Source organism: Gigantopelta aegis, chromosome 3 (genome assembly GCF_016097555.1).
Source record: "Gigantopelta aegis isolate Gae_Host chromosome 3, Gae_host_genome, whole genome shotgun sequence".
NCBI lineage: Eukaryota > Metazoa > Mollusca > Gastropoda > Neomphalida > Peltospiridae > Gigantopelta > Gigantopelta aegis.
The window spans coordinates 5,295,961-5,320,720 of NC_054701.1; the positions used below are offsets into that span (position 1 = coordinate 5,295,961).

Here is a 24,760-nt window from a genome sequence, read left to right on the forward strand (position 1 = left end):
AGGGATCTTTTATATGCACCATCACACAGACAGTATAGTACATGCCATGGCCTTTGTTACACCAGTTGTGGAGCACTGGCTGGAACGAGAAATAGCCCAATGGGGCTACCGACGGGGATCGACCTTAAACTGACCGCACATCAAGCAAGCGCTTTACCACTGAGATACATCTCACCCCAACAACCTATGGAAAGAAAGAAAGTAATGTCTTATTTGACGACGCACTCAACACATTTTATTGACAGTTATATGGCGTCAGACATATGGTTAAGGACCACACAGATATTGAGGGAGAAAACCCACTGCCGCCACTTCATGGGCTACTCTTTTCGATTAGCAGCAAGGGATCTTTTATATGCACCATCCCAGACAGGGTAGTACATACCACGGCCTTTGATATACCAGTCGTGGTGCACTGGCTGGAATGAGAAATAGCCCAATGGGCCCACCAATGGGGATCGATCCCAGACCGACCGCGCATCAAGCGGGCAACAATCTATGGATATAAAATTAAATAAGTCAGGCTCTATAACAGGGTTCGACAAATCCACTAGTCCTCGGTACTAGCTAGTAAATTTTTGGTCTGGCCTAAAAAAAAAATTATAAAGAAAGAAAGAAGTGTTTTATTTAACGACACACTCAACACATTTTATTTACGGTTATATGGCGTCAGACATATGGTTAAGGACCACACAGATTTTGAGAGGAAACCCGCTGTCGCCACTACATGGACTACTCTTCCGATTGGCAGCAAGGGATCTTTTATTTGCGCTTCCCACAGGCAGGATAGCACAAACCATGGCCTTTGTTGAACCAGTTATGGATCACTGGTCGGTGCAAGTGGTTTACACTTACCCATTGAGCCTTGTGGAGCACTCACTCAGGGTTTGGAGTCGGTATCTGGATTAAAAATCCCATGCCTCGACTGGGATCCGAACCCAGTACCTACCAGCCTGTAGACCGATGGCCTGCCACGACGCCAAATTATAAAGTGAATAGTGAATGACTATAATACACAGGGCACTAGCCAAGGCTTCTGTAAGGGCTGCAGACTTGCTCAAACATTTATCAAACACTGTCTATAGCTTAACAGTTCAAGTGAAATAATGTATAGTTGTGGTAAATTAAAATATCAAATAAACGAATCTTTAAAATTTATCATTAAAACTGAGTAATGTTACATTTTTAAAAACTGAATTACCCCTTTGGCAGTCTGCGATAAAGTTGGCACCCACGGAATGTCGGGTGGCCACCAGCATGGATGTGACGTGGTTGTCCCAATTTCTTTATCCGACACAGCCTTCATAAGCACTAGAATCAACTGTTTCAGCTGAACCTGTTAACAATCAACAGTCTATTATACTATTAATAACTCAATCAGTAACTATATGGCTATTAATTTATTATAGTTAAAAAAAAATTGGGGGTGGATTCTATGCCAATAGCATTACTTTGCAGATGGTACAAGCCAACCATAAATTGGTAAAGATCCAAACTAAATAATCACAGAGGTAAAGGAAATAGAAATGATTACCAAGAGGATATATCAGGATGCCAGGGCTCTCACTGGAACATATTTTGCTTTTGCCCATTTTGAGATATATGAATATAGATTATTTCCTTAACATTAAAGCCGCACACCCTAGTTCCATCCAGCGAAAATAAATTATAATTTGGTTAATCTACAAACCTGTAACACACTTAGATCATGTTTTTATCAAATGGAGTGAAAAAGCAGGTTTTATATCGATAAATACCATGAGAATCCCCATGTCCCAATTGCTTGAAATAATTTTGAAAGTTAGTATTCTGATGTCACCGATAGATGTCGCTCGAAGCACAACAATGCCTACGTCACGACAAATTTCACAGACTTGGGGTGCGTTCTTTTCACCTCTCCTGGACATGTTCCAACTGTTCTGTCCTGGTTGTATCCCCTCTCCAGATATCGTAGGACTTAGCAAAATTATTGGTTTTAAGGATTTGTAACGTTTTGTATTGAGATACTTACTTGTCTTAACTTTATTGTTACTGAAAATGTTCACGAACTGTGAAGAAAAATCTCACAAATGAACAACAACAAATCAGATGTTAATTGCGCGAACCGTGCACAAGAAAACAAACCGAACCAAAATGATAACGGTCACGTGGTATACCAACGTCTGTGACAAATATCCCGTCTAAAAATAGATTAGACCTTGTCTGCTCAACGTTTTTTTCTCAAACGTGCGTCCGTTTTTCAGAAATACGAAAAATGCATTTTGTGTTATTACAAACACCAGGATTACCAAAAAACACTTCAGTTGAATGGAAATGTATATTCTAAATAATAAACGGTAAGTAAAGTGCAATTTTATTTGTGAAAAAATAGGTTTAATAGCAAAAAACAAGGCCGTAATGGTTAACAACTAGCCGTAACTAGGGTGTGTCCCTTTAATATTACAATGTGGTTAATTTAACCTTCTGACTTCTGCAGACGAGATATCTCGCCCGAAGTTTCGCCAGTCGACATACTGTATACAGTGCATTCCTCAATTCATATTTCCCAGTTTTGCACACGACACTCATTGGGAACAATTTATTAAAAGGAAACAGAGACAACTCAGCTTTCTGTCTCTTTAGATTTTGACTTTTCAATGGAAAATACCTTGGAATTTTTAGTTGAAAAAAGTAGTTTTCGGCAAGCATTTTCGCTGGACAACAATGGCAACACATCGTGGTCATTTTCAGGAATCGATAACTGATTGTTACAGCTAATTTGGTAATAAATTAGATAGTTTTACTAACAACAAAAAATCCCCAAATATTGGGATATGAATCGTAGTTCGGGTTTTTGGGGGGGGATGTTTTAAATTCTGGTCAGAAAGCCACTGTTATTGGGAATAATGGACATAAATACTGGACAGCTGGCCACAAATGCCCATAAGTAAACGTAACTTTTTCTCCTTTTTTTGGGGCCTAATTTTAATCAACATTAACCAATCTAAAATATCATAAAAATTATAAAGTTGTAGGTTTTCCCATGTAACAGCTCATATATCAAGGTATAATAGACAAACTTAAACTACGTCACCGAGAACTAGTGAAGAAGGAAAGTGGTACATGAGCGAAGCTGTTGATAAATATATATCATGGTATAATAGACAAACTTAAACTACGTCACCGAGAACTAGCGAAGGAAAATGGTACCTGAGTGAGGCCGTTGATGGATATATATCAAGGTATAATAGACAAACTTAAACTACGTCACCGAGAACTAGTGAAAAAGGAAAGTGGTACCTGAGTGAGGCCGTTGATGGACATATATCAAGGTATAATAGACAAACTTAAACAACTAGTGAAGAAGGAAAGTGGTACCTGAGTGAGGCTGTTGATGGACATATATCAAGGTATAATAGACAAACTTAAACAACTAGTGAAGAAGGAAAGTGGTACCTGAGTGAGGCCGTTGATGGACATATATCAAGGTATAATAGACAAACTTAAACAACTAGTGAAGAAGGAAAGTGGTACCTGAGTGAGGCCGTTGATGGACATATATCAAGGTATAATAGACAAACTTAAACTACGTCACCGAGAACTAGTGAAGAAGGAAAGTGGTACCTGAGTGAGGCCGTTGATGGACATATATCAAGGTATAATAGACAAACTTAAACAACTAGTGAAGAAGGAAAGTGGTACCTGAGTGAGACTGTTGATGGACATATATCAAGGTATAATAGACAAACTTAAACAACTAGTGAAGAAGGAAAGTGGTACCTGAGTGAGGCCGTTGATGGACATATATCAAGGTATAATAGACAAACTTAAACTACGTCACAGAGAACTAGTGAAGAAGGAAAGTGGTACCTGAGTGAGGCTGTTGATGGACATATATCAAGGTATAATAGACAAACTTAAACAACTAGTGAAGAAGGAAAGTGGTACCTGAGTGAGGCTGTTGATGGACATATATCAAGGTATAATAGACAAACTTAAACTACGTCACCAAGAACTAGTGAAGAAGGAAAGTGGTACCTGAGTGAGGCCGTTGATGGACATATATCAAGGTATAATAGACAAACTTAAACTACGTCACCGAGAACTAGTGAAGAAGGAAAGTGGTACCTGAGTGAGGCTGTTGATGGACATATATCAAGGTATAATAGACAAACTTAAACTACGTCACCGAGAACTAGTGAAAAGTGGTACCTGAGTGAGACTGTTGATGGACATATATCAAGGTATAATAGACAAACTGAAACTACGTCACCAAGAACTAGTGAAGAAGGAAAGTGGTACCTGAGTGAGGCCGTTGATGGACATATATCAAGGTATAATAGACAAACTTAAACTACGTCACCAAGAACTAGTGAAGAAGGAAAGTGGTACCTGAGTGAGGCCGTTGATGGACATATATCAAGGTATAATAGACAAACTTAAACTACGTCACCGAGAACTAGTGAAGAAGGAAAGTGGTACCTGAGTGAGGCTGTTGATGGACATATATCAAGGTATAATAGAGAAACTTAAACTACGTCACCGAGAACTAGTGAAAAGTGGTACCTGAGTGAGACTGTTGATGGACATATATCAAGGTATAATAGACAAACTTAAACTACGTCACCAAGAACTAGTGAAGAAGGAAAGTGGTACCTGAGTGAGGCCGTTGATGGACATATATCAAGGTATAATAGACAAACTTAAACTACGTCACCGAGAACTAGTGAAGAAGGAAAGTGGTACCTGAGTGAGGCCGTTTATGGACATATATCAAGGTATAATAGACAAACTTAAACTACGTCACCGAGAACTAGTGAAGAAGGAAAGTGGTACCTGAGTGAGGCCGTTGATGGACATATATCAAGGTATAATAGACAAACTTAAACAACTAGTGAAGAAGGAAAGTGGTACCTGAGTGAGGCCGTTGATGGACATATATCAAGGTATAATAGACAAACTTAAACTACGTCACAGAGAACTAGTGAAGGAAAGTGGTACCTGAGTGAGGCCGTTGATGGACATATATCAAGGTATAATAGACAAACTTAAACTACGTCACAGAGAACTAGTGAAGAAGGAAAGTGGTACCTGAGTGAGGCTGTTGATGGACATATATCAAGGTATAATAGACAAACTTAAACAACTAGTGAAGAAGGAAAGTGGTACCTGAGTGAGGCTGTTGATGGACATATATCAAGGTATAATAGACAAACTTAAACTACGTCACAGAGAACTAGTGAAGAAGGAAAGTGGTACCTGAGTGAGGCCGTTGATGGACATATATCAAGGTATAATAGACAAACTTAAACTACGTCACAGAGAACTAGTGAAGAAGGAAAGTGGTACCTGAGTGAGGCTGTTGATGGACATATATCAAGGTATAGTAGACAAACTTAAACAACTAGTGAAGAAGGAAAGTGGTACCTGAGTGAGGCTGTTGATGGACATATATCAAGGTATAATAGACAAACTTAAACTACGTCACCAAGAACTAGTGAAGAAGGAAAGTGGTACCTGAGTGAGGCCGTTGATGGACATATATCAAGGTATAATAGACAAACTTAAACAACTAGTGAAGAAGGAAAGTGGTACCTGAGTGAGGCTGTTGATGGACATATATCAAGGTATAATAGACAAACTTAAACTACGTCACCGAGAACTAGTGAAAAGTGGTATCTGAGTGAGACTGTTGATGGACATATATCAAGGTATAATAGACAAACTTAAACTACGTCACCGAGAACTAGTGAAGAAGGAAAGTGGTACCTGAGTGAGGCCGTTGATGGACATATATCAAGGTATAATAGACAAACTTAAACTACGTCACCGAGAACTAGTGAAGAAGGAAAGTGGTACCTGAGTGAGGCCGTTGATGGACATATATCAAGGTATAATAGACAAACTTAAACAACTAGTGAAGAAGGAAAGTGGTACCTGAGTGAGGCCGTTGATGGACATATATCAAGGTATAATAGACAAACTTAAACTACGTCACAGAGAACTAGTGAAGGAAAGTGGTACCTGAGTGAGGCCGTTGATGGACATATATCAAGGTATAATAGACAAACTTAAACTACGTCACAGAGAACTAGTGAAGAAGGAAAGTGGTACCTGAGTGAGGCTGTTGATGGACATATATCAAGGTATAATAGACAAACTTAAACAACTAGTGAAGAAGGAAAGTGGTACCTGAGTGAGGCTGTTGATGGACATATATCAAGGTATAATAGACAAACTTAAACTACGTCACAGAGAACTAGTGAAGAAGGAAAGTGGTACCTGAGTGAGGCCGTTGATGGACATATATCAAGGTATAATAGACAAACTTAAACAACTAGTGAAGAAGGAAAGTGGTACCTGAGTGAGGCTGTTGATGGACATATATCAAGGTATAATAGACAAACTTAAACTACGTCACAGAGAACTAGTGAAGAAGGAAAGTGGTACCTGAGTGAGGCCGTTGATGGACATATATCAAGGTATAATAGACAAACTTAAACTATGTCACAGAGAACTAGTGAAGAAGGAAGTGGTACCTGAGTGAGGCTGTTGATGGACATATATCAAGGTATAATAGACAAACTTAAACAACTAGTGAAGAAGGAAAGTGGTACCTGAGTGAGGCCGTTGATGGACATATATCAAGGTATAATAGACAAACTTAAACAACTAGTGAAGAAGGAAAGTGGTACCTGAGTGAGGCCATTGATGGACATATATCAAGGTATAATAGACAAACTTAAACTACGTCACCGAGAACTAGTGAAGAAGGAAAGTGGTACCTGAGTGAGGCCGTTGATGGACATATATCAAGGTATAATAGACAAACTTAAACAACTAGTGAAGAAGGAAAGTGGTACCTGAGTGAGGCCGTTGATGGACATATATCAAGATATAATAGACAAACTTAAACTACGTCACAGAGAACTAGTGAAGAAGGAAAGTGGTACCTGAGTGAGGCTGTTGATGGACATATATCAAGGTATAATAGACAAACTTAAACAACTAGTGAAGAAGGAAAGTGGTACCTGAGTGAGGCTGTTGATGGACATATATCACGGTATAATAGACAAACTTAAACTACGTCACCAAGAACTAGTGAAGAAGGAAAGTGGTACCTGAGTGAGGCCGTTGATGGACATATATCAAGGTGTAATAGACAAACTTAAACTACGTCACCGAAAACTAGTGAAAAGTGGTACCTGAGTGAGACTGTTGATGGACAGAGGTGGAAGTTGAGGGACAGAGGCCTCGGGAAGACCACGTCTACTGGACAGACTTGCAGCTTCTGGCATGTTTGTGATGGATGTGTTCTGAAAAACACACAAACACACATTTTAAAACACTACAAATCAAACCATGTGTATAGCATTACAATTATTGTTTTGAGCACAGCTCCGGTTTCACATCAACACCAGTAACAGCTAGTGAACCTACATGTAGCAGGATGAGGAACACACAGCACAAGGACAGAACAGTCGGATCATCACACAACTTGAAAATGATACGGCAGCTTCATTTATTCACCGGCAACAGAACCAACCATCCTATGGATTAAAACATGTGTCTTGTACAAATGGTTATTACACATATGCATACATAGTTCATTCCTAAATAAAATTTTTATCAAAAGAAATATTGGTGTGGAGGGTGTTGTTTTATTGTTGGTTTTCAGTTTATACAATATATTAACAGTCATAATATGCAGCATTGGGATTGGGTTTGTTTGTGTGTGTTGTGTGTAACCGTGCATGTGTGCATCTGTGTATACACACACACATGCATTAGATTTTAGAGGGGTTGGGGGGCAGTGTTATTATTATTCATGAACCTTTAACAAATGGCTATTTGTAGATTTTAGCAAAGGACACGAGTGGATTTTCTTCTGGAATTTCCATGTACCTGTAAGGTAAGCTACTCAGGTTAACCATATGGATATCACATCCATTTCAATCCTTTAAAAAATAAATAGCTAGGATGATAATCTGGGTTTCTTGGCGTTTCTTCTCAACAAATAATGATGTTAATAAAATCTTGAAAGGAAATCTGCATTGTAAAACTCAAAGTGAACAATGAACTGGGATTCAGAAACCAAGATCTATTGGCAGTTGTGCGTGTATTGGTTTGGAGCTGACCCCAATGTTTACTTTTCTCCAGCTTTCTTCCAGGGTCAGCCATGGTGGATCTGGAAAGGAATTTTCTTGTTTGTCTGGTAAACAGGGAACATGTCAATAATTCAATTTGAGAAAACCGTTGCAGACACTGAATTTCAGTTTTACTCATTGTTTAGTCTAGCAGGTCTAACATAACATCATTGATGGCATAATTAATTAGTTTGCTAGGCAAGAGTTTAGCTGAACAGACCATACAAAGCAGTAAAGTGGCTTTAACTCAGTACATAAATATTTATCTTTGCTCATAATTAAAAGCTACTTCAAATGCTTCACACCTGAAAACAAACAGCATGGTCTCTGGCTGCCCCAAAGCAGTGTGAGACAGTTTGGAAGTATATAAATAAATGAAGCATGACCAGACAATTTCCTGGTGAAGAACCGTTAAAGTATTATATATTTACATACCTTGCATCACCTGCACTTATCTTACCTATGGTACACAGCTTAAATGGATATTCAAATGCCATACACGAACATGTACATGTATCTATATCTTGGTATATACTTCAAGGTATACAATAACACTTGTCTGCCTTATCTATTGAGCCCCTTTTCATAAAAATGTAGTAGGGGAAGTCACAGGAAAAAATAAATTCCATTAGCAGTCAATGACATATGAGGAAGTAGTTTGAAATATAAAACAGAGATAGCCTTGACAATGTAGATATGAGGAAAAGCAAAGCCAGCAGTCTGTGGTGGGCTTTACAAAATCAGTATCAGTTCAACTATTTTAAATATCAATTGATATATGTTTAAACTACATTATTTGTTACACAAAATGTATATACAGTAAACTTTATGTCAAACTGTTTTTTCAAATGTCATGCCATTTCATGAAAATAAGTGGGTCTTAACATTTCATATGTAAAAACTTAAAATGGTTAAGCATTTGTATGTGTATCTTAAACTTTGACATAAAAATATGTTATTTCATATATATAAAGTTATTTCTAGAAAAAATAGAAAAGGCATATTATACTTTAATTATTTTCATCTTTGATCATGATAAACCAATTATCTATAATAAAATAATAATAATAATAATAAAAAGAATTTTTTTTTTTTTTAAAGGATGCAATATTATATCAAGTCCCGCCAGAACGTACACTAGGGTTCAAAAGTGTGAATGGTGACAGTAGTAAAATGTGGAGAATAATTATTAAGCTGTTTCCGTTTACTGTACCAGACTGGAACACATAATTTGGCTTGCTAATTATCAGTCAGCCAACCCATGGTGACCAGACTGCCTGGATGACGTCTGCCATGTTCACTGATTAGTGTTTTTCCCCATGACAACACAAGAACCAACAATAGCCCGAATTGTTGACAACTGTCCTGCCCACACACACATTAAAATTCTGCAATAATATATATTAAACTGATTTTCTTGACACAAAGCACAACTTGATGCAACCAATTGATCTAAAGAATTTGAAATCCCATTAAGTCAAAACACAGTGGGGTTTTTTTTTGGGGGGGGGGGGGGGGGGGGGGTCCCTTCTTCACAAAATATGTATGTTTACTGGTAATTACCTCGACTAACAATATATCAAAATTACTGGCTGGTACCAGCAACTTTACTTAACTGCTATTTTAACTCTCAGATTGATTGTTTTCAAGAATCTCAATGAATACTACTACTTCTAGTGTTAGTAGTAAAAAATTAAGACACACACAAAATGTGTATCTTTAATAAGAGGTCCTGTGGCATTAAAAAAAAAAATTAACCTCCTGTATATGTTAAATCACCAGGTCTACTTACACATCCCCAATGAGCTGTTAAAACTAACATTGGGTGAAAGATGATACCAGGATTTAAACCCAGTACCTACCAGTATTAGTGCCAATGGTTTAACCACTGCACTGCCAAGGCCAGTTGCACAACAATCAGAAATATTTCAGTGTTAAAAACCTGTAGGTTACATTAGACTCAAGCAAAATATCTCAAGCAAAACTACTACGCAGTATAAACTCAATAATTAGACACACCCGGACAAGTTTGACATCAGACATTTTTATCAATCACCAGATGCATGCAGTTGATATTCTAAATCAGGTTCATTTACATGTAATAGAACGTTTCAAAAAAATGCAAAATAAAAAAGTGTTTCCCAGATGAAAGAGATGAGTTGGGATGGGACTAAGAAGTAACAAGCATTAAGTGTTTTTGTTGTTTTCCCCCTCCCCACAAACAATGTATCCATAAAGCCTTTTTTAAATGGCTTTATACCTAAAAATCTAATAATTACATAAATGTCAGATATACGTAAATAATAAATAAACAAAATTATATAATAAATGTGATCTAATAAAATATAACTTCATTTATTATTAAAAGCTTCTTTATTGCAATAAACAAGAAATGATTGCAAGCATTCACATAAATTATACAGGCAAAAAAAGATAATTAAAAAAAAGAAAGAAAAAAGAAAAACGTTCTTAAAATAGATATTTAATAAAACAAAAGTAAATAAATTATATCATTAAAAAACAATAGTAAATTAAATGGGTTTAACTCCCAGCCAAAACCAGATGGAAACTGGAGGGGGGGGGGGGGGGGGGGGGGAGAGAGAAGTGATTATGTCCAGTTGAATTACACAATGTCAATTTCCATGTATTAAAAAAATAATAATAAAATATATATAAATAAATAAACAAACAAAACTTTTAAAAGTGGATGAAAGTCTCAATCTAAAAGATATGAAACAGAAATTAAACTAAACAGTTATTTTTAACACTTCATTATGTACAATTCTTCAAAGACTTTTTTTGTTGGACAACAAAGGAAACAAAGAAGTTGTGCTTCACCTCAGTCAAGCTGGTGAAAAGACGAATGTGAACTGTGCAACACACCAACACACTCCAACAGCACCTGCTGTGTGTTTTTCACCTGCACTAATCTGCACCTCCCCATCGAACTGCGCTAGATCTCTTACACAATAAACGGCCGATTGCACCCCTGCTTCAGCAACATATGACTGCGCACTTTACACAGTTGACACTTGAATTGTAACTGGGTCACCCGTTACAGATCAGTGAGAATTCTCGGTCTATTTTTAGTCTGACCTCACGTCACACTGCTTAGCCCAAGCACCTATTCCCTATTCCTGAGATTAATGTTTGAAAGGTACAATTGGACAGTGGCTTGATGCCATAAAGGCAGCTGGATGAGGGCTTTGTAGTTCAGCTCTACAGCCAAACTAGATTTTAAAGGGAAGGTCGTCATTAGTTGCCATTGTTATACTTTAAAGGAGAGAAGATGATGGTCGGACACAAGGCTGGTTCACAGCCCAGTACCGGCTCCCACCCAGAGTATGTTTTTTAATGACTTAATGGGTAGGTGTAAGACCACAACATCGACTTCTCTCTCACTAACCACTAACCCACTGTCCTAGACAGACAGCACAGATAGCTGAGGTATGCCCAGGACAGCATGCCTGAACCTTAATTGGCTATAAGCATGGAAATAAGTTTAAATGAAAATGAAATGGTCTTATCATTTGCTGTCTGCTAGACAGCAGAAGGGTAATAAATGCAGCTAAGTGACTCCCACTACATAAAAAAATCCCCAAGGCAATTTGTTGTATTCACCAATACCACAAAGCCAAAGGTGTTACCTCTATCTAACCAAATACATGCAATATACAAAATAATGCAAAGACACCTATTAATTTTTATTTATTTTAACAGTTACAATTCAGATTCTACTGTCTTTAGATATTAATCAAGACATCAAATGAAAATAAATTTTTTTTGTCTTAATCATCTCTCTCAGACAAATGCCTCAAACTGCATCTTTCAAACCACAATCAGATGGTGGATCCAAAAACTGGATCCGAGATCTTCATGTGGTGTCAGCCTCGTCATCGTGTCATCATCAAGACGTATCGGTCGACTCCACCACTCAACTGACTCAACTGGTTTACTTTATATTACAACAGTGCTGCATTATAAACTACAAACAAAAACTACAAAAATACAGTCCACACACTGTTATTAACCAAATTCATTAAAGTTTAAAGACGGGTGGAATGCAACTCGGTGTTAAAAGTGCTTGGCTGAATGTGTAGTCGGTCTACGATCAGATCTGTCAGTGGGCCTATTGGGCTATTTCTCATTCTAGCCAGTACACCACAACTGATATATCAACGGTCATGATATGTGCTATTGTTTATTGCCACTAATGGAAAAATGCAGGTTTCCTCTTCGAGACTTATGCCAAAAATCACAAAATGTTTGAAATCAAATAACGATGATTAACAAGCATTCTGAGAGTACTGCTATAGCAATACAAAAGCAATACATGTCCTCTAATGGACATAACAAATATTTGTACATCCTACGTTCAAGGGCCATAACTTTGTAAAAACATGTGTAAGCCATGAAAGTCAAACTTGATATGTAACAGTATTCGATAAAGCTATATATACAAAATTTCTGCTAATATCTCAAGGCATTGTACAAAAAAACATCTGATAAATTAATAAGTGGGATAGACAGACATATGACACACGAAACTTATAATCCTCTAGTGGTGGCATTAAACAAAACAAACTAACTTCAAAGACACTTTTTGAAGGGGTTTTTTCCTGTGATTATCAACATAATATTAGAATCCTTTGATGGTTATTTCTGTGATTATCAACATATTAGAATCCTTTGATGGTTCTTTCTGTGATTATCAACATATTAGAATACTTTGATGGTTTTTTCCTGTGATTATCAACATAATATTAGAATCCTTTTGATGGTTATTTCTGTGATTATCAACATATTAGAATACTTTGATGGTTATTTCTGTGATTATCAACATTAGAATACGTTGATGGTTATTTCTGGGATAATCAACATATTCGAATCCTTTGATGGTTATTTCTGTGATTATCAACATAATATTAGAATCCTTTGATGGTTATTTCTGTGATTATCAACATAATATTATAATACTTTGATGGTTATTTCTGTGATTATCAACATATTAGAATCCTTTGATGGTTATTTCTGTGATTATCAACATAATATAAGAATACTTTGATGGTTATTTCTGTGATTATCAACATATTAGAATCCTTTGATGGTTATTTCTGTGATTATCAACATATTAGAATACTTTGATGGTTATTTCTGTGATAATCAACATATTAGAATCCTTTGATGGTTATTTCTGTGATTATCAACATAATATTAGAATCCTTTGATGGTTATTTCTGTGATTATCAACATAATATTATAATACTTTGATGGTTATTTCTGTGATTATCAACATAATATAAGAATACTTTGATGGTTATTTCTGTGATTATCAACATATTAGAATCCTTTGATGGTTATTTCTGTGATTATCAACATAATATTAGAATACTTTGATGGTTATTTCTGTGATTATCAACATATTAGAATACTTTGATGGTTATTTCTGTGATTATCAACATATTAGAATCCTTTGATTATCAACATAATATTAGAATCCTTTGATGGTTATTTCTGTGATTATCAACATAATATCAGGCTTCGAAATTTGGTGTTAAAAGGGCAGGCTATAATAGCCTTTAAAAATCTAGGAAATGAAGGGCACCAAGGCTAACCTAAAAGGCACAAAGGCTACGTTCATACATTTTCAAAGGGCACCAAGGCAGTCTTTTTAGGAAGTCAATTTAACCAGAAAAAAACTTTTATCTGTAATTCTGTTAAATTGGTCATTCATCAATAAATCAAAGTATTGTTGTGGTGTCATTAAACAAAACAGTATTTTAATTTTTTTTGTGGTGTCCTTAAAGACAACTTTGGTGGAGAGAGATTATGACGTATCTGGTCTCCTTGAACAAACACTGCTGCTGTTCCATCTCATTACAGCAGGTAATGGATCAAAGTCCACTGGTTTCGGACTAGCCCGAGTACTCTGACTCTAAGATAGCTAGACGGACATTTGGACATAAATACGCTGTAATGAGAGCGTATTTATGTCCAAATGTCCGTCTAGATCTCTTACAGTCAGAGTACTCAGGCTAGTTTCGGACCATCTGAGCAGATAGAGTATGACTGAAAGAAAATTATATTTGAATGGCTGGACAGTTATGTTAAAGTCTTAACATTAAAGAAATAAAATAAAATAATGTATAATAAAAGTAGATATGTTAATTTTATCTATTAGTTTGTGTAGGTATCTCCAGAAAATCACTGTAGAATACAGGTACTAACTTTTAGAAATTCGAATCAGAATTAACCAATCAAGATTTCTATTTCAATTTTACAATCTCATTAATTAAAAAAAAAAAAAAAACCCAACGTTTTTACAAGTTTTGACATCTTTATTATTTTGTGGAGACTACTAAGAGAATATGTGTATTACGTTTCAGAACAATACAATCAAAGCTTTAGGAAAAGGGATGAAATGTTCAGTGTTAAATTATTTGAAATACAAATAATTAAATAAATAAATGTTCAAACCAAATCATTTAGGTTTTTAAAAATTTAATCTTTATATTATTTTTGTTGTAAATTCTATATTTAACAATAATAAAAAAAATCCACCCTAATTTAAACTTTTTCTCCAACAAACATAATTGTAATAACAAGATTAACCAAATGACCCATTTAATTATAGAATAAAAAATGTGGAGGGAAATCCCATTCTGTCATGTGACCCTATCCACAAAAACGTAAACATTGTCGAGAAACACCATGACCTATTTTCTTAAGTATGTTTTCAGCATTTATGGATTATTTTTAATGTGTGTGTGTGTGTTAAATGGAGGTTGAGGCGTGGGGAGGGGGACAAGACAAGACAAAGAGATTTACGTGCACATTCAGAGCAAGCTGTTGTAGCACACGCCTCTCCTGGCCACAGGGACTGGCCTTGGCCGGTTCCCTGTCCAGAACAGGAAAGGGTTGGGGGAGGGTTGTAGAGAGGGAACGCCTGCACTGGCAAGTGCAAGGGAGTACCAGCATCCCAATGTTGGTGACAGGCGGGGGGTATTTGGTGCTATGGAATTTTGAAAGTCCCGTAGGATTATGTCAAAGATGAAGAGGTGCGCATTTTACATGAAGGAAATTTGGCGCAATTTTGATGGTCGTTCTAATTGAAATAGTGTGTGTGTGTGTGTGTGGTTGGGGGGGGGGGGGGGGGGGGGGGCGGGCAGCAGCGATGGTTTTATACACCCCCACCACACTTTTTGGCACCTTCTTACGCCGTGCCCTGGACCCAATCACTGGCGTTGTTAGAGACTGGACCCAGACTAGATATGCCTGGACGTTGAATGGATATGAGCATAACTAATTTGTTTGAAATTGGAATCATGAACACGTGCTCTTATTAGGTACCACGGTAATTGGTGACACACGAGATCGCATGACAGTACGGTAACGTGTGTGGCGATTAAACGGCTTTTATTACAAACGGCTAAATACTGTAGGCCTATAGAGGAAAATATATCATATTATCTAACTCCAGTCATCTCATACATTGTAGGTTTATTTTCCAAAAACAACGTGCGATCTCAACAAAACAATCAAGGATTTCTCGATACCACATGCACAGACTATAAGTCATCGCGTTTTTTCCCGCATGCAAAGGTGAAGGTCATTTGAAGAAGACGTGGTACAATTTTCGTTGTTGGCTACTGCTTAGGCCTAGTACCCAGAATTTGTTAATATACACGGGTGTAGCCTGTAGGAAGATACCAAAAAGTGGGGTGGGTGGTCACACAGACACACGTATAAAATTAATATATAAACCATCGATGCTGCTACAAAGTACCCCCTTCCCCGCTTCCTACGCCAGTGATGTATAGGCCTATCATAGTATCAACTGCTGAGCATGGGTAATAATTAAATAAACGGAATATTCAAGAATAACCACAAACATTAAACAGTTTACATTTATTTCAGTGTTTCAGTTAATTAAAACTATAAGTTCGTCCCACAGGGAACGCCTTTTTAATTACTATGAAATTTACTACAAGTTATTCATTTCTAAGCCGATTGATTTGTAAATTGCACACAAAATTAGTATTGTTTTGTTATTTCCAATACACTTTTACTTTTCTTGTTACGTCAAACAAAATTGAAATTAATAGCAAAAAATATTTTTTATAGAATGATGGGACAGACTTTTTTAATATAATTTTAAAATTTGTCATGAAGAATATTGATAACAACAGCCCCAAGTTCAGCCAGCAAACGTTTGTCTAACGTTCGTGAACTATTTGATTGGTTCTCAAAGTGACCATTTGGTTTATTGTGAAGCGCATAAACCAGTCTAGCAGACGTTTTTCTGCTCGGTCTGGTTGAACGCAGCTGACATTTAAATAGCTAATAATAATAATAATTTTTTTTACCTGAAATAATGAAAAAGTTTTGACAATTTTTGTCTTCTTTAGTCTTCTTTTTCTTCAAGGCATGGTTTAGCCTATTTTGAAAAAAAAAATTGCCCCGGGATTCTTTTTCGGCTATTTACGTTTTTTTCGTAAATGTACGACGTTAAAACTTTCGGCAATTTACGGTGGGTTTTTTCCCGTAACGCTGTACGTTTCAACCGTAATTTATCATTTGTTACGTTCGATGTGCAATTATAATACATGACCAAGAAACTGTACACAAACACTACCGAAGAACATCGAATTCGTGCATGTTTAATGTTTTAAAATGAAAGTTAGGGTTATACAAGTTTAAAAAAAAAAAAAAATATACACAAAAGGGGCACCACGGCAGGTAATTAAAAGGGCACAGTTATTCATAGCCGTAAAGTAACTGGTATTTTTGAGGCATCACGGCAAAGGCACAAGGCAGTACGGCAAATGCTGTGGAGCCGTCGTGAATTTCGAAGCCTGTAATATTAGAATACTTTGATGGTTATTTCTGTGATTATCAACATATTAGAATACTTTGATGGTTATTTCTGTGATTATCAACATATTAGAATACTTTTATGGTTATTTCTGTGATAATCAACATATTAGAATCCTTTGATGGTTATTTCTGTGATTATCAACATATTAGAATACTTTGATGGTTATTTCTGTGATTATCAACATAATATTAGAATCCTTTGATGGTTATTTCTGTGATTATCAACATAATATTAGAATACTTTGATGGTTACTTCTGTGATTATCAACATATTAGAATACGTTGATAGAGGTTTTCTTTGATTATCAACATATTAGAAAACTTTTATGTGAATTGCTTCTATTCTTCTGTTATGTTAAACAAAGAACAAGAGTACCAGTGAGGTACATGATACGCCCATCACGAGTTTGATTGAAAACCACAGATATTAAAGAATATGTTACGGGTATGATTCAATTCTAATTATGTGAAATGTTTGCAATGGGATGGATGAACAGTATGTTTTGGACCAACTACTGATGATACTTTCTCCCATCCCTAGCCATGCAAGACAGACCCATTCCATGACATCAGCCCATGCGGAATAAATCGGTCTTGCATGAGCTATGACATCACTATTTAACATGGGGAGTATTACGGCATTGGTAATATATGACGTCATATCAATGAAAGTTTATTAGTTTGAGATCAATATTTTGTTATTAAAACCTTCATTATAAAAGCTATCTTGTTAATTTGTAGCGTTAAATTATATTTAACACAAGAAACACTTAGCAAATATGATAATGTAGTTTATTTATGATAAAACATTCAAATAAAAAAAGTTACTTTTTCAGCCATCTTTATTTATAGAATGGATGGGAGAAAAAGACTTAATAAATTTTTTCAGTGTTTGAGATTAAAAAATTTGAGCAGTATCCCAGTTGGATACTAACATTTTCAAAATCTGCTAATATTTAGCAGTAATCTGTAAATATTTCTGAAATTACTAATGATAAACATACCTGTATAAATTTTCTGCACATTTTGAAGGGAGGAAACATCCAACAAAAATAATAGCAACCTAGCAGTTCCCAGTCTATTGCTATGCCACTATTGCTCCAGGGTAGCATTAGACTGGTACGAGTTGGGGGAGATATTGTTACAGCATAGCATTAGAATGGGTACGAGCTTGAAAATACTGTTACTTAACTTCACCAGTAAATGACTTTCATTGTTTCAGCAAAAAATAAAAACGCAGGATTAAAAAAGCCAACATCATTATACATGGTATCCGGGTGGCATATTGAGTTCTTGAAGTCTGGTATCCAAAATTAAATTCTAGTATCCCCGGGATATCGGAATACCGTTAATCTCAAACACTGTTCATATGTGGTCATGTGGGATAGAAAAAAACACACCCTCACTGGTGGAAATTTCGACCTTGGGACTCGGCAAGCCTCATCCTGGGTCGAAATTTCAACCACCTCAGGTTTACTTTTTCTATCCCACATGTCCACATATGATGGGAGTTTATTAGTATCCATTGAAGAAGGTGCTGTCTGATTAATGAAGTTATTGTTCTTAATTAGAAAGGGAAATTTTGTTTAGCCTTTTCTTCAAAGGCGAAACAAGATTTTCCTATGACATTCAGAATATAGACAAATTATTTGATTTATTTGTATCACAGTGACCTAATAATTGTATGTGACACATCACCATCCCAAGTTGTTCCTACATGTGAGGTTTTATGGTCCTGTATGCATCTGTATGCAAGATATGATCCGGAAAAGGATTGACTGTTATGGGCTGTGACCATGAAAAATAGATCACAGTGACCTAGTAATAATATGTGACACACAGCCATCCCAAGTTATTCCTACATGTGAGGTTTGATGGTCCTGTTTGCACACAGACGGACAACGCCATACCATAATACGACCCATCATAGATGGGCATATAAAAATTATCAATTTTCATATTGAACCAATTTGAAACAACTGATCAAAACTGCCTGTTTTTGTTTTGTTTAAAACCTTTTCCAGACACAGATCCTAATCTAGAATTAAAAAAGTAGTTGAAGTGACTTCTCCCTTCCCAGAAAAAAGAGGCGAAGTTTGATTAAAAAAATAGGCGAAGTGAACATTTATCGGTACATTTCTGGCGAAATGTTACGAAATGTACTGATAAACTTGGATTAGGTCCCATTTTTAAATGAATAACTCCCAAAATAAAACCCTATGACTCCTGATGAATCCCATTTTCCAGATGCTAGGTTAAACCCTGTTAAATATCTCTCAGACAAATGCCTCAAACTGCATCTTTCAAACCACAATCAGATGGTGGATCCAAAAACTGGATCCGAGATCTTCATGTGGTGTCAGCCTCGTCATCGTGTCATCATCAAGATGTATTGGTCGACTCCACCACTCAACTGGTTTACTTTATATTACAACAATGTTAAGAATTAAAGGAGAACTCAAGTCAAACATAAGCCTTATGTGTTGGAAAGATGCATACCCGTACCACCAACACATACTGACATTTTGAGAAATGAAAAACATGTAATTTTAGAGTTAATAAAAAAAAAAACGTGATTATTTCTGCTAACTGCCATTTCGTTTCCTTTTTGTCACGTCCTGTATTATAGTTTGGAAGGAAGTGAAGTCAGCTCCTACCATCTCCTGTATATACAGTGTAAACAAATGCAGTACTTTACAAGGCGAATCCCTTTGATCAAATGGACTTGTAAAATAACATAAATGACTTGATAATATAAAACACTATTTAACTAAATATATTTCAATGAACATTAACAGAACGAAATGGGTTTATATTGTTCTCTCTTAAAAAATCCAAAGAAAAAATGCATACTAATAGGCTGATGCCCAAGTGATAATTTTCTTTTCTTTGCAATTGGTCAGTGCTGTGATTTTAGATGGGAAAAGTCTACTGAAAGGGAGAGTAAACTCAAACATGATGCATACCCGGACACCAACACATACTTACACTTTAACAAATGAAAAATGTGTAATTGTTGTGTGATTTTAGATAGGAACGTCTACTTAATCGAGGGTTTTACAGAATGATTTACAGTAATAAAGCAGGACGGCTGATAATATCCATTACCATTTTAGGGTTGGTAGGTTATCCTACAATACTCTGTGAACTTAAAACTTTGTCAGTAAATGACGATTTTATTGTTTCAACGAAAAATAAAAATTATAAAACAGCATTATATGGTATCCCGAAATGTCTGAGAAGTTCAGAGTAGAAACAATTTGTTTTCTCAGAGTTTTACAATGCCACTGCAAATCAATTTTACAATATAGCATTGGGGGTGATATTGATGACTGCGGCTATTTCTCATTCCAGCCAGTGCACCACGACTGGTATATCAAAGGCAGTGGTATGTACTACCCTGTCTGTGGGATGGTGCATATAAAAGATCCCTTGCTGCTAATTGAAAAGAGTAGCCCGTGAAGTGGGGACAGCACATTTCCTCTCTCAATATCTGTGTGGTCTGTTATCATATATCTGACACCACATAACCATAAATAAAATGTGTTGTGTGTCGTTAAATAAAACATTTCTAATTGACGACTGCCGCAATTCTCAATCAACTTAAAAGTTTATATAAAGCTTATAACTTTTAATTACACACATCGATACTTGTAACCTTTGCAAATATTAAATTCCCACTTGTAACTTGAACCTATCAAGAGTAATGTCAGTACAACATAAACAGAATCAACATCATCGCCAATACATTGTGCAATCTTTGTCACTAATTTGGGCACAGCTTGTGGGTGGTATTGTGGTCTCTTTTTTTTAGTACTCACTAGTAGTGTTCTTATTAGATGGTAAAAACTTTAGATATTCAAAAATGCATTTCAGCTAAAGTCTTTTGAATCTAATTGCATTTTAATCATTTCAGTGGTTTTGAGGTGAAATGTTTTGAGGTCAGCATTCTTAAAAGTACTTAAATTTGATGTTCCTTATTTTGGCCATACTTATTTTGTGGACAACATTTATCACCTTGACTTTGGTGCAATCTAAAGACCTGAATCTGTAAATGAAAATAAATGACAAGTTTTCATACAGATTAATTTTTGCTTCTCAGTTCTGACCATTCAGTCTTCGTCAGGAAAGGCGAGTGATCACTCATGCTCCCTTCCACACTCATCGGAAAAGTTTGTGGAGAGTGGCAGATTGATCGCCTTGCAATACAAAATTTAATAAATTTCATTTAAAACTTCATGATTGCTTGCCTAGAACCATTTCAGAAGTTTTCTTAGCTGACGTTGATCTTTCTCATGGCGAAGACTGATAATCTGACACTATTCAATAGCCAGTCCTTACAATTGGCAAACCATCACTTACAAATCCTATTGCACTACCGAATGTATGGAAGGTCAAGGTCACAGAATGAATTTTGTTTACAAATACACACAAGTTGAAAAGAAAGAAAAACAAAATAAAAGAAAAACATGTATTCTGCATTCCAATGATTTCAAACAAAAAATAATAACTAATTATAAAACTATTAAAAGCAAATAAATACTGTCAATTTTATTTCATTTTCAAGAACAATGTCAGATCTAACTAATAATACTTCATTTAATATTTTTATTTTCCAAGTTGGCAAAATATGCTTTCATGAATATTTGCTAGAGGCCAACAGAGCTCATGCATATAATTTGGTACAAATATTGACTTACATTTTAATATATCAGATGATTCCAAATTTTAACAGCACACAATTGTATCAAAAAGTAGGTCAAAGGTAAAACTTTTTGACAAGTTTTATTAACAACAATCTTGTAAAAAAAATAGGCGTTTTTTAAAATCTAAATTAATCTTAATTCTATTTCTAAGTCATAAATGAGTTTTTGAAAAATCTATTTAATTTATAACATTATTTTCAAAACGGGCCATGATGATGATGATCGTGGCCAGAAGAAAACGTTTTCAGTTCTAAATATAACAAAAACCAACAAACAGCAATAATTCTTGAAACAATTTTTGAATAAATCAATGTAAGATGTATAAACACTATAAATCTCCAAAGGACAACTTACAATCAGCGAGTTTGGGGTCCATCAACCGTGATCGCAATTTCTGGCCAGCATGGTACGCAACTCGGGCTGTCAAAACACCGTTTAAGATACATCGCGAGCGTTATGTAGGTCATTTGGAGTATATCGAATGAAACCGGCTTACCGAATCACACATGGTGCCTCAGAATACTGCAATCATTTCTGACGCATGTCCACAGTTTGGTCATTGAAGTCGTAGGTCATCACAGCCAAAGACTCTTCTAAGTTGTTCAACATGGCGGACACACCATACAAAGCTGAACGACACATCCGGGCAACTGTTGATTTGGCGCACCTTGCTTGGATGTGATGAGCCGCCAGAGTTGGTGGGCCAATGGCCATGGGGACGAACTCGGCAATGCTTTGCAGCTAAAGTATACCACTTAGAAATGTTCGTCAGACGGGTTAGCAGTTAATAATCCCACATATTTTTAACATGAGTAAATTAATCACTGTTATAAAAGAAAATAATTATTAAAAACTTGTGAAATAATCCATAAATACAAGCAAATCGATGTTTTAATAATAGTCGTAGGCCTACACTACTTTCATTTCCGTTTAGATAAGATATGAAAAGTTATTTTGAATTGTTTGCATGCGCAGATTTGAGAGTAAAAGATTATCTGATTTATTCTCCTCTGTAATACATTTAGAACTGATATTTTTTAATGCTTTGGCTGTTGTTTTCAGCAATAAAACTAAGTAATTCCTGTACAGTGTGAAACCAAACAAAACACCAAATATATGTAGCGTACCGTAGCTGTAAGTTAATATTTATGTAATAAACCGTGAACGTTGAAGAATATGCACCTTTCCCAAGGGCGAACCCTGGAAATATTTTAGGGAGGGGACTTAGAACAAAAGTGGACATGGATTAACTTTTGAAAAGGGCATCCTAATTAAGGTTTGGCATCCGTGAAACGAACAATGTAAAAATAAAAAATAAAAATAATAATAATATATATATATATATATATATATATATATATATATATATACACACGCGCGTGTGTTAGTTAATGTCATTTGCGCGCCTCTCACGTGTCAGTTACATTGTTTATTTGTAATAATTATCCATGGTACAATATTTATTTGTGTCTCCATAGTTCTATAGCTACATATATTGTTTATTTGTAATAATTATCCATATTACAATGTTTATTTGTTTGTGTCTCCATAGTTCTATATAGCTACATATACGTACATGAATGTATAAATACTGTAATAAAACTAAACTATGTATGCCTTCTGATGACACAAACTACTGTAGAAATGGTATACCATCATGGCGAATAAATTAAAGGAGCATTGCAAAAAAGTGATATAATTATTACAAATAACTGATAAGTGAGAGGCGCGCAAATGACATTAACCTATCGATACATATATATATATATATATATATATGTGTGTGTGTGTGTGTGGTTGGAACGGTACAGCAATGTGTTTGTCGATAGGTCGCTATGTCGCTGCATGTGCTTAACGCGTAGCTAATAGGTATTGTCTGTGGCTATTGTCATTATACAATAAATTAAAGTAATCACATTAATTAATTTAATCTACCTCAATACGGGAGTGTGCAGCAACAAGTTCCCGCCATCAACAACGTCGACCGGCGCCGTCAGTTACAATGGATCGATAACCATAAGCACTCTACCCTTTGTGCGCTGCATGGAATACCCAGCAGTTTGTTGATTGCAAATAACTTAATTAACCTCCACGCATTCAAACAGCCGGTAGAATGTCTTTGTGGGAACGCTTTCGAGTGTCTTAGATGATCAAGTTCAAGTTCTTTATTGCTTTAAGTTATAATACTTATAAGCTTTATAATAACAACAGCAAATTATAATAAATGCATATTTACAATATTTGATAATGGCGGGTAGCGCTTTAGCATTATCCAAAAACACATTCATGGCTAAAATAAACGAAATAATCCATCCATACATACATACATACATACATACATGCATGACAAATAATTACGTGGGTAGTAATAAAAAAGATAAACACATCACGTGCATAAGGAAACTAAAGACACATACATACAACTAAACACAAATAAATAGGTAAAATAAAATTTTAAAAACTAACAATAACAAAATAATAATAAATAAATAAATGCATGCATATAACATAGATGATAGTTCTTTCGCTACGGTAATGCAAAATAAAATTTGTAAAAATTAATCAAAATCAGTAATAAATTAAAATCAGATGAAATCATTATAGTTGTTCAGTATTAAATATAACTAAAAAAACGTGTATATGAATCAAACATTATGATCTGTATAAATATGGCGATATTATATAATATTTATACCTACATGTAAAAAATTCTGCTTGTTAACGTTTTTCAATTATATTATAAGATTGGGTTTTTAACTATTAATATTATATTAATTATGAAAAAAAAAATCTGGTGTTTATATAAGAGTAATATCACACTGAAAAGAAAACATGTTTTGTGTCTTATTTTAAAAAGTTAATCCAGACGCTACACGTCTTTCATAACGCACACCTGCTAATACAGTCTTATATAACTTTTCGTAATAAGTGTGACAAAAATATCTTCACAGAATGCCATAGATCTATGTAATGGTTTTTCAGAATAATTAAAATGCAGGCTAACAATCCATACATTGTTAGTTTTTAATCAAAGAATACATAGGCTGATTG

At 35.4% G+C, this 24,760-nt stretch overlaps 1 protein-coding gene across 2 annotated transcripts in view; it reads right to left on the bottom strand.

Annotated features, from left to right (window-relative positions):
* The window catches only part of LOC121367428, a 31,138-nt gene extending 8,795 nt beyond the window's left edge, over window positions 1-22,343 (bottom strand). The window contains exons 1-3 of one of the 2 annotated variants that reach the window (XM_041491592.1): window positions 22,206-22,343; window positions 7,185-7,295; window positions 1,202-1,336 (exon numbers count right to left, since the gene is read on the bottom strand). In XM_041491592.1, coding sequence (XP_041347526.1) covers window positions 1,202-1,336; window positions 7,185-7,295; window positions 22,206-22,217 — 258 coding nt within the window. In that variant the 5' untranslated portion in view covers window positions 22,218-22,343. The remainder of the gene's footprint in view (window positions 1-1,201; window positions 1,337-7,184; window positions 7,296-22,205) is intronic. The other variant, XM_041491593.1, reaches the window with a different exon arrangement.
* Between the last annotated feature and the right edge of the window lie 2,417 nt (window positions 22,344-24,760).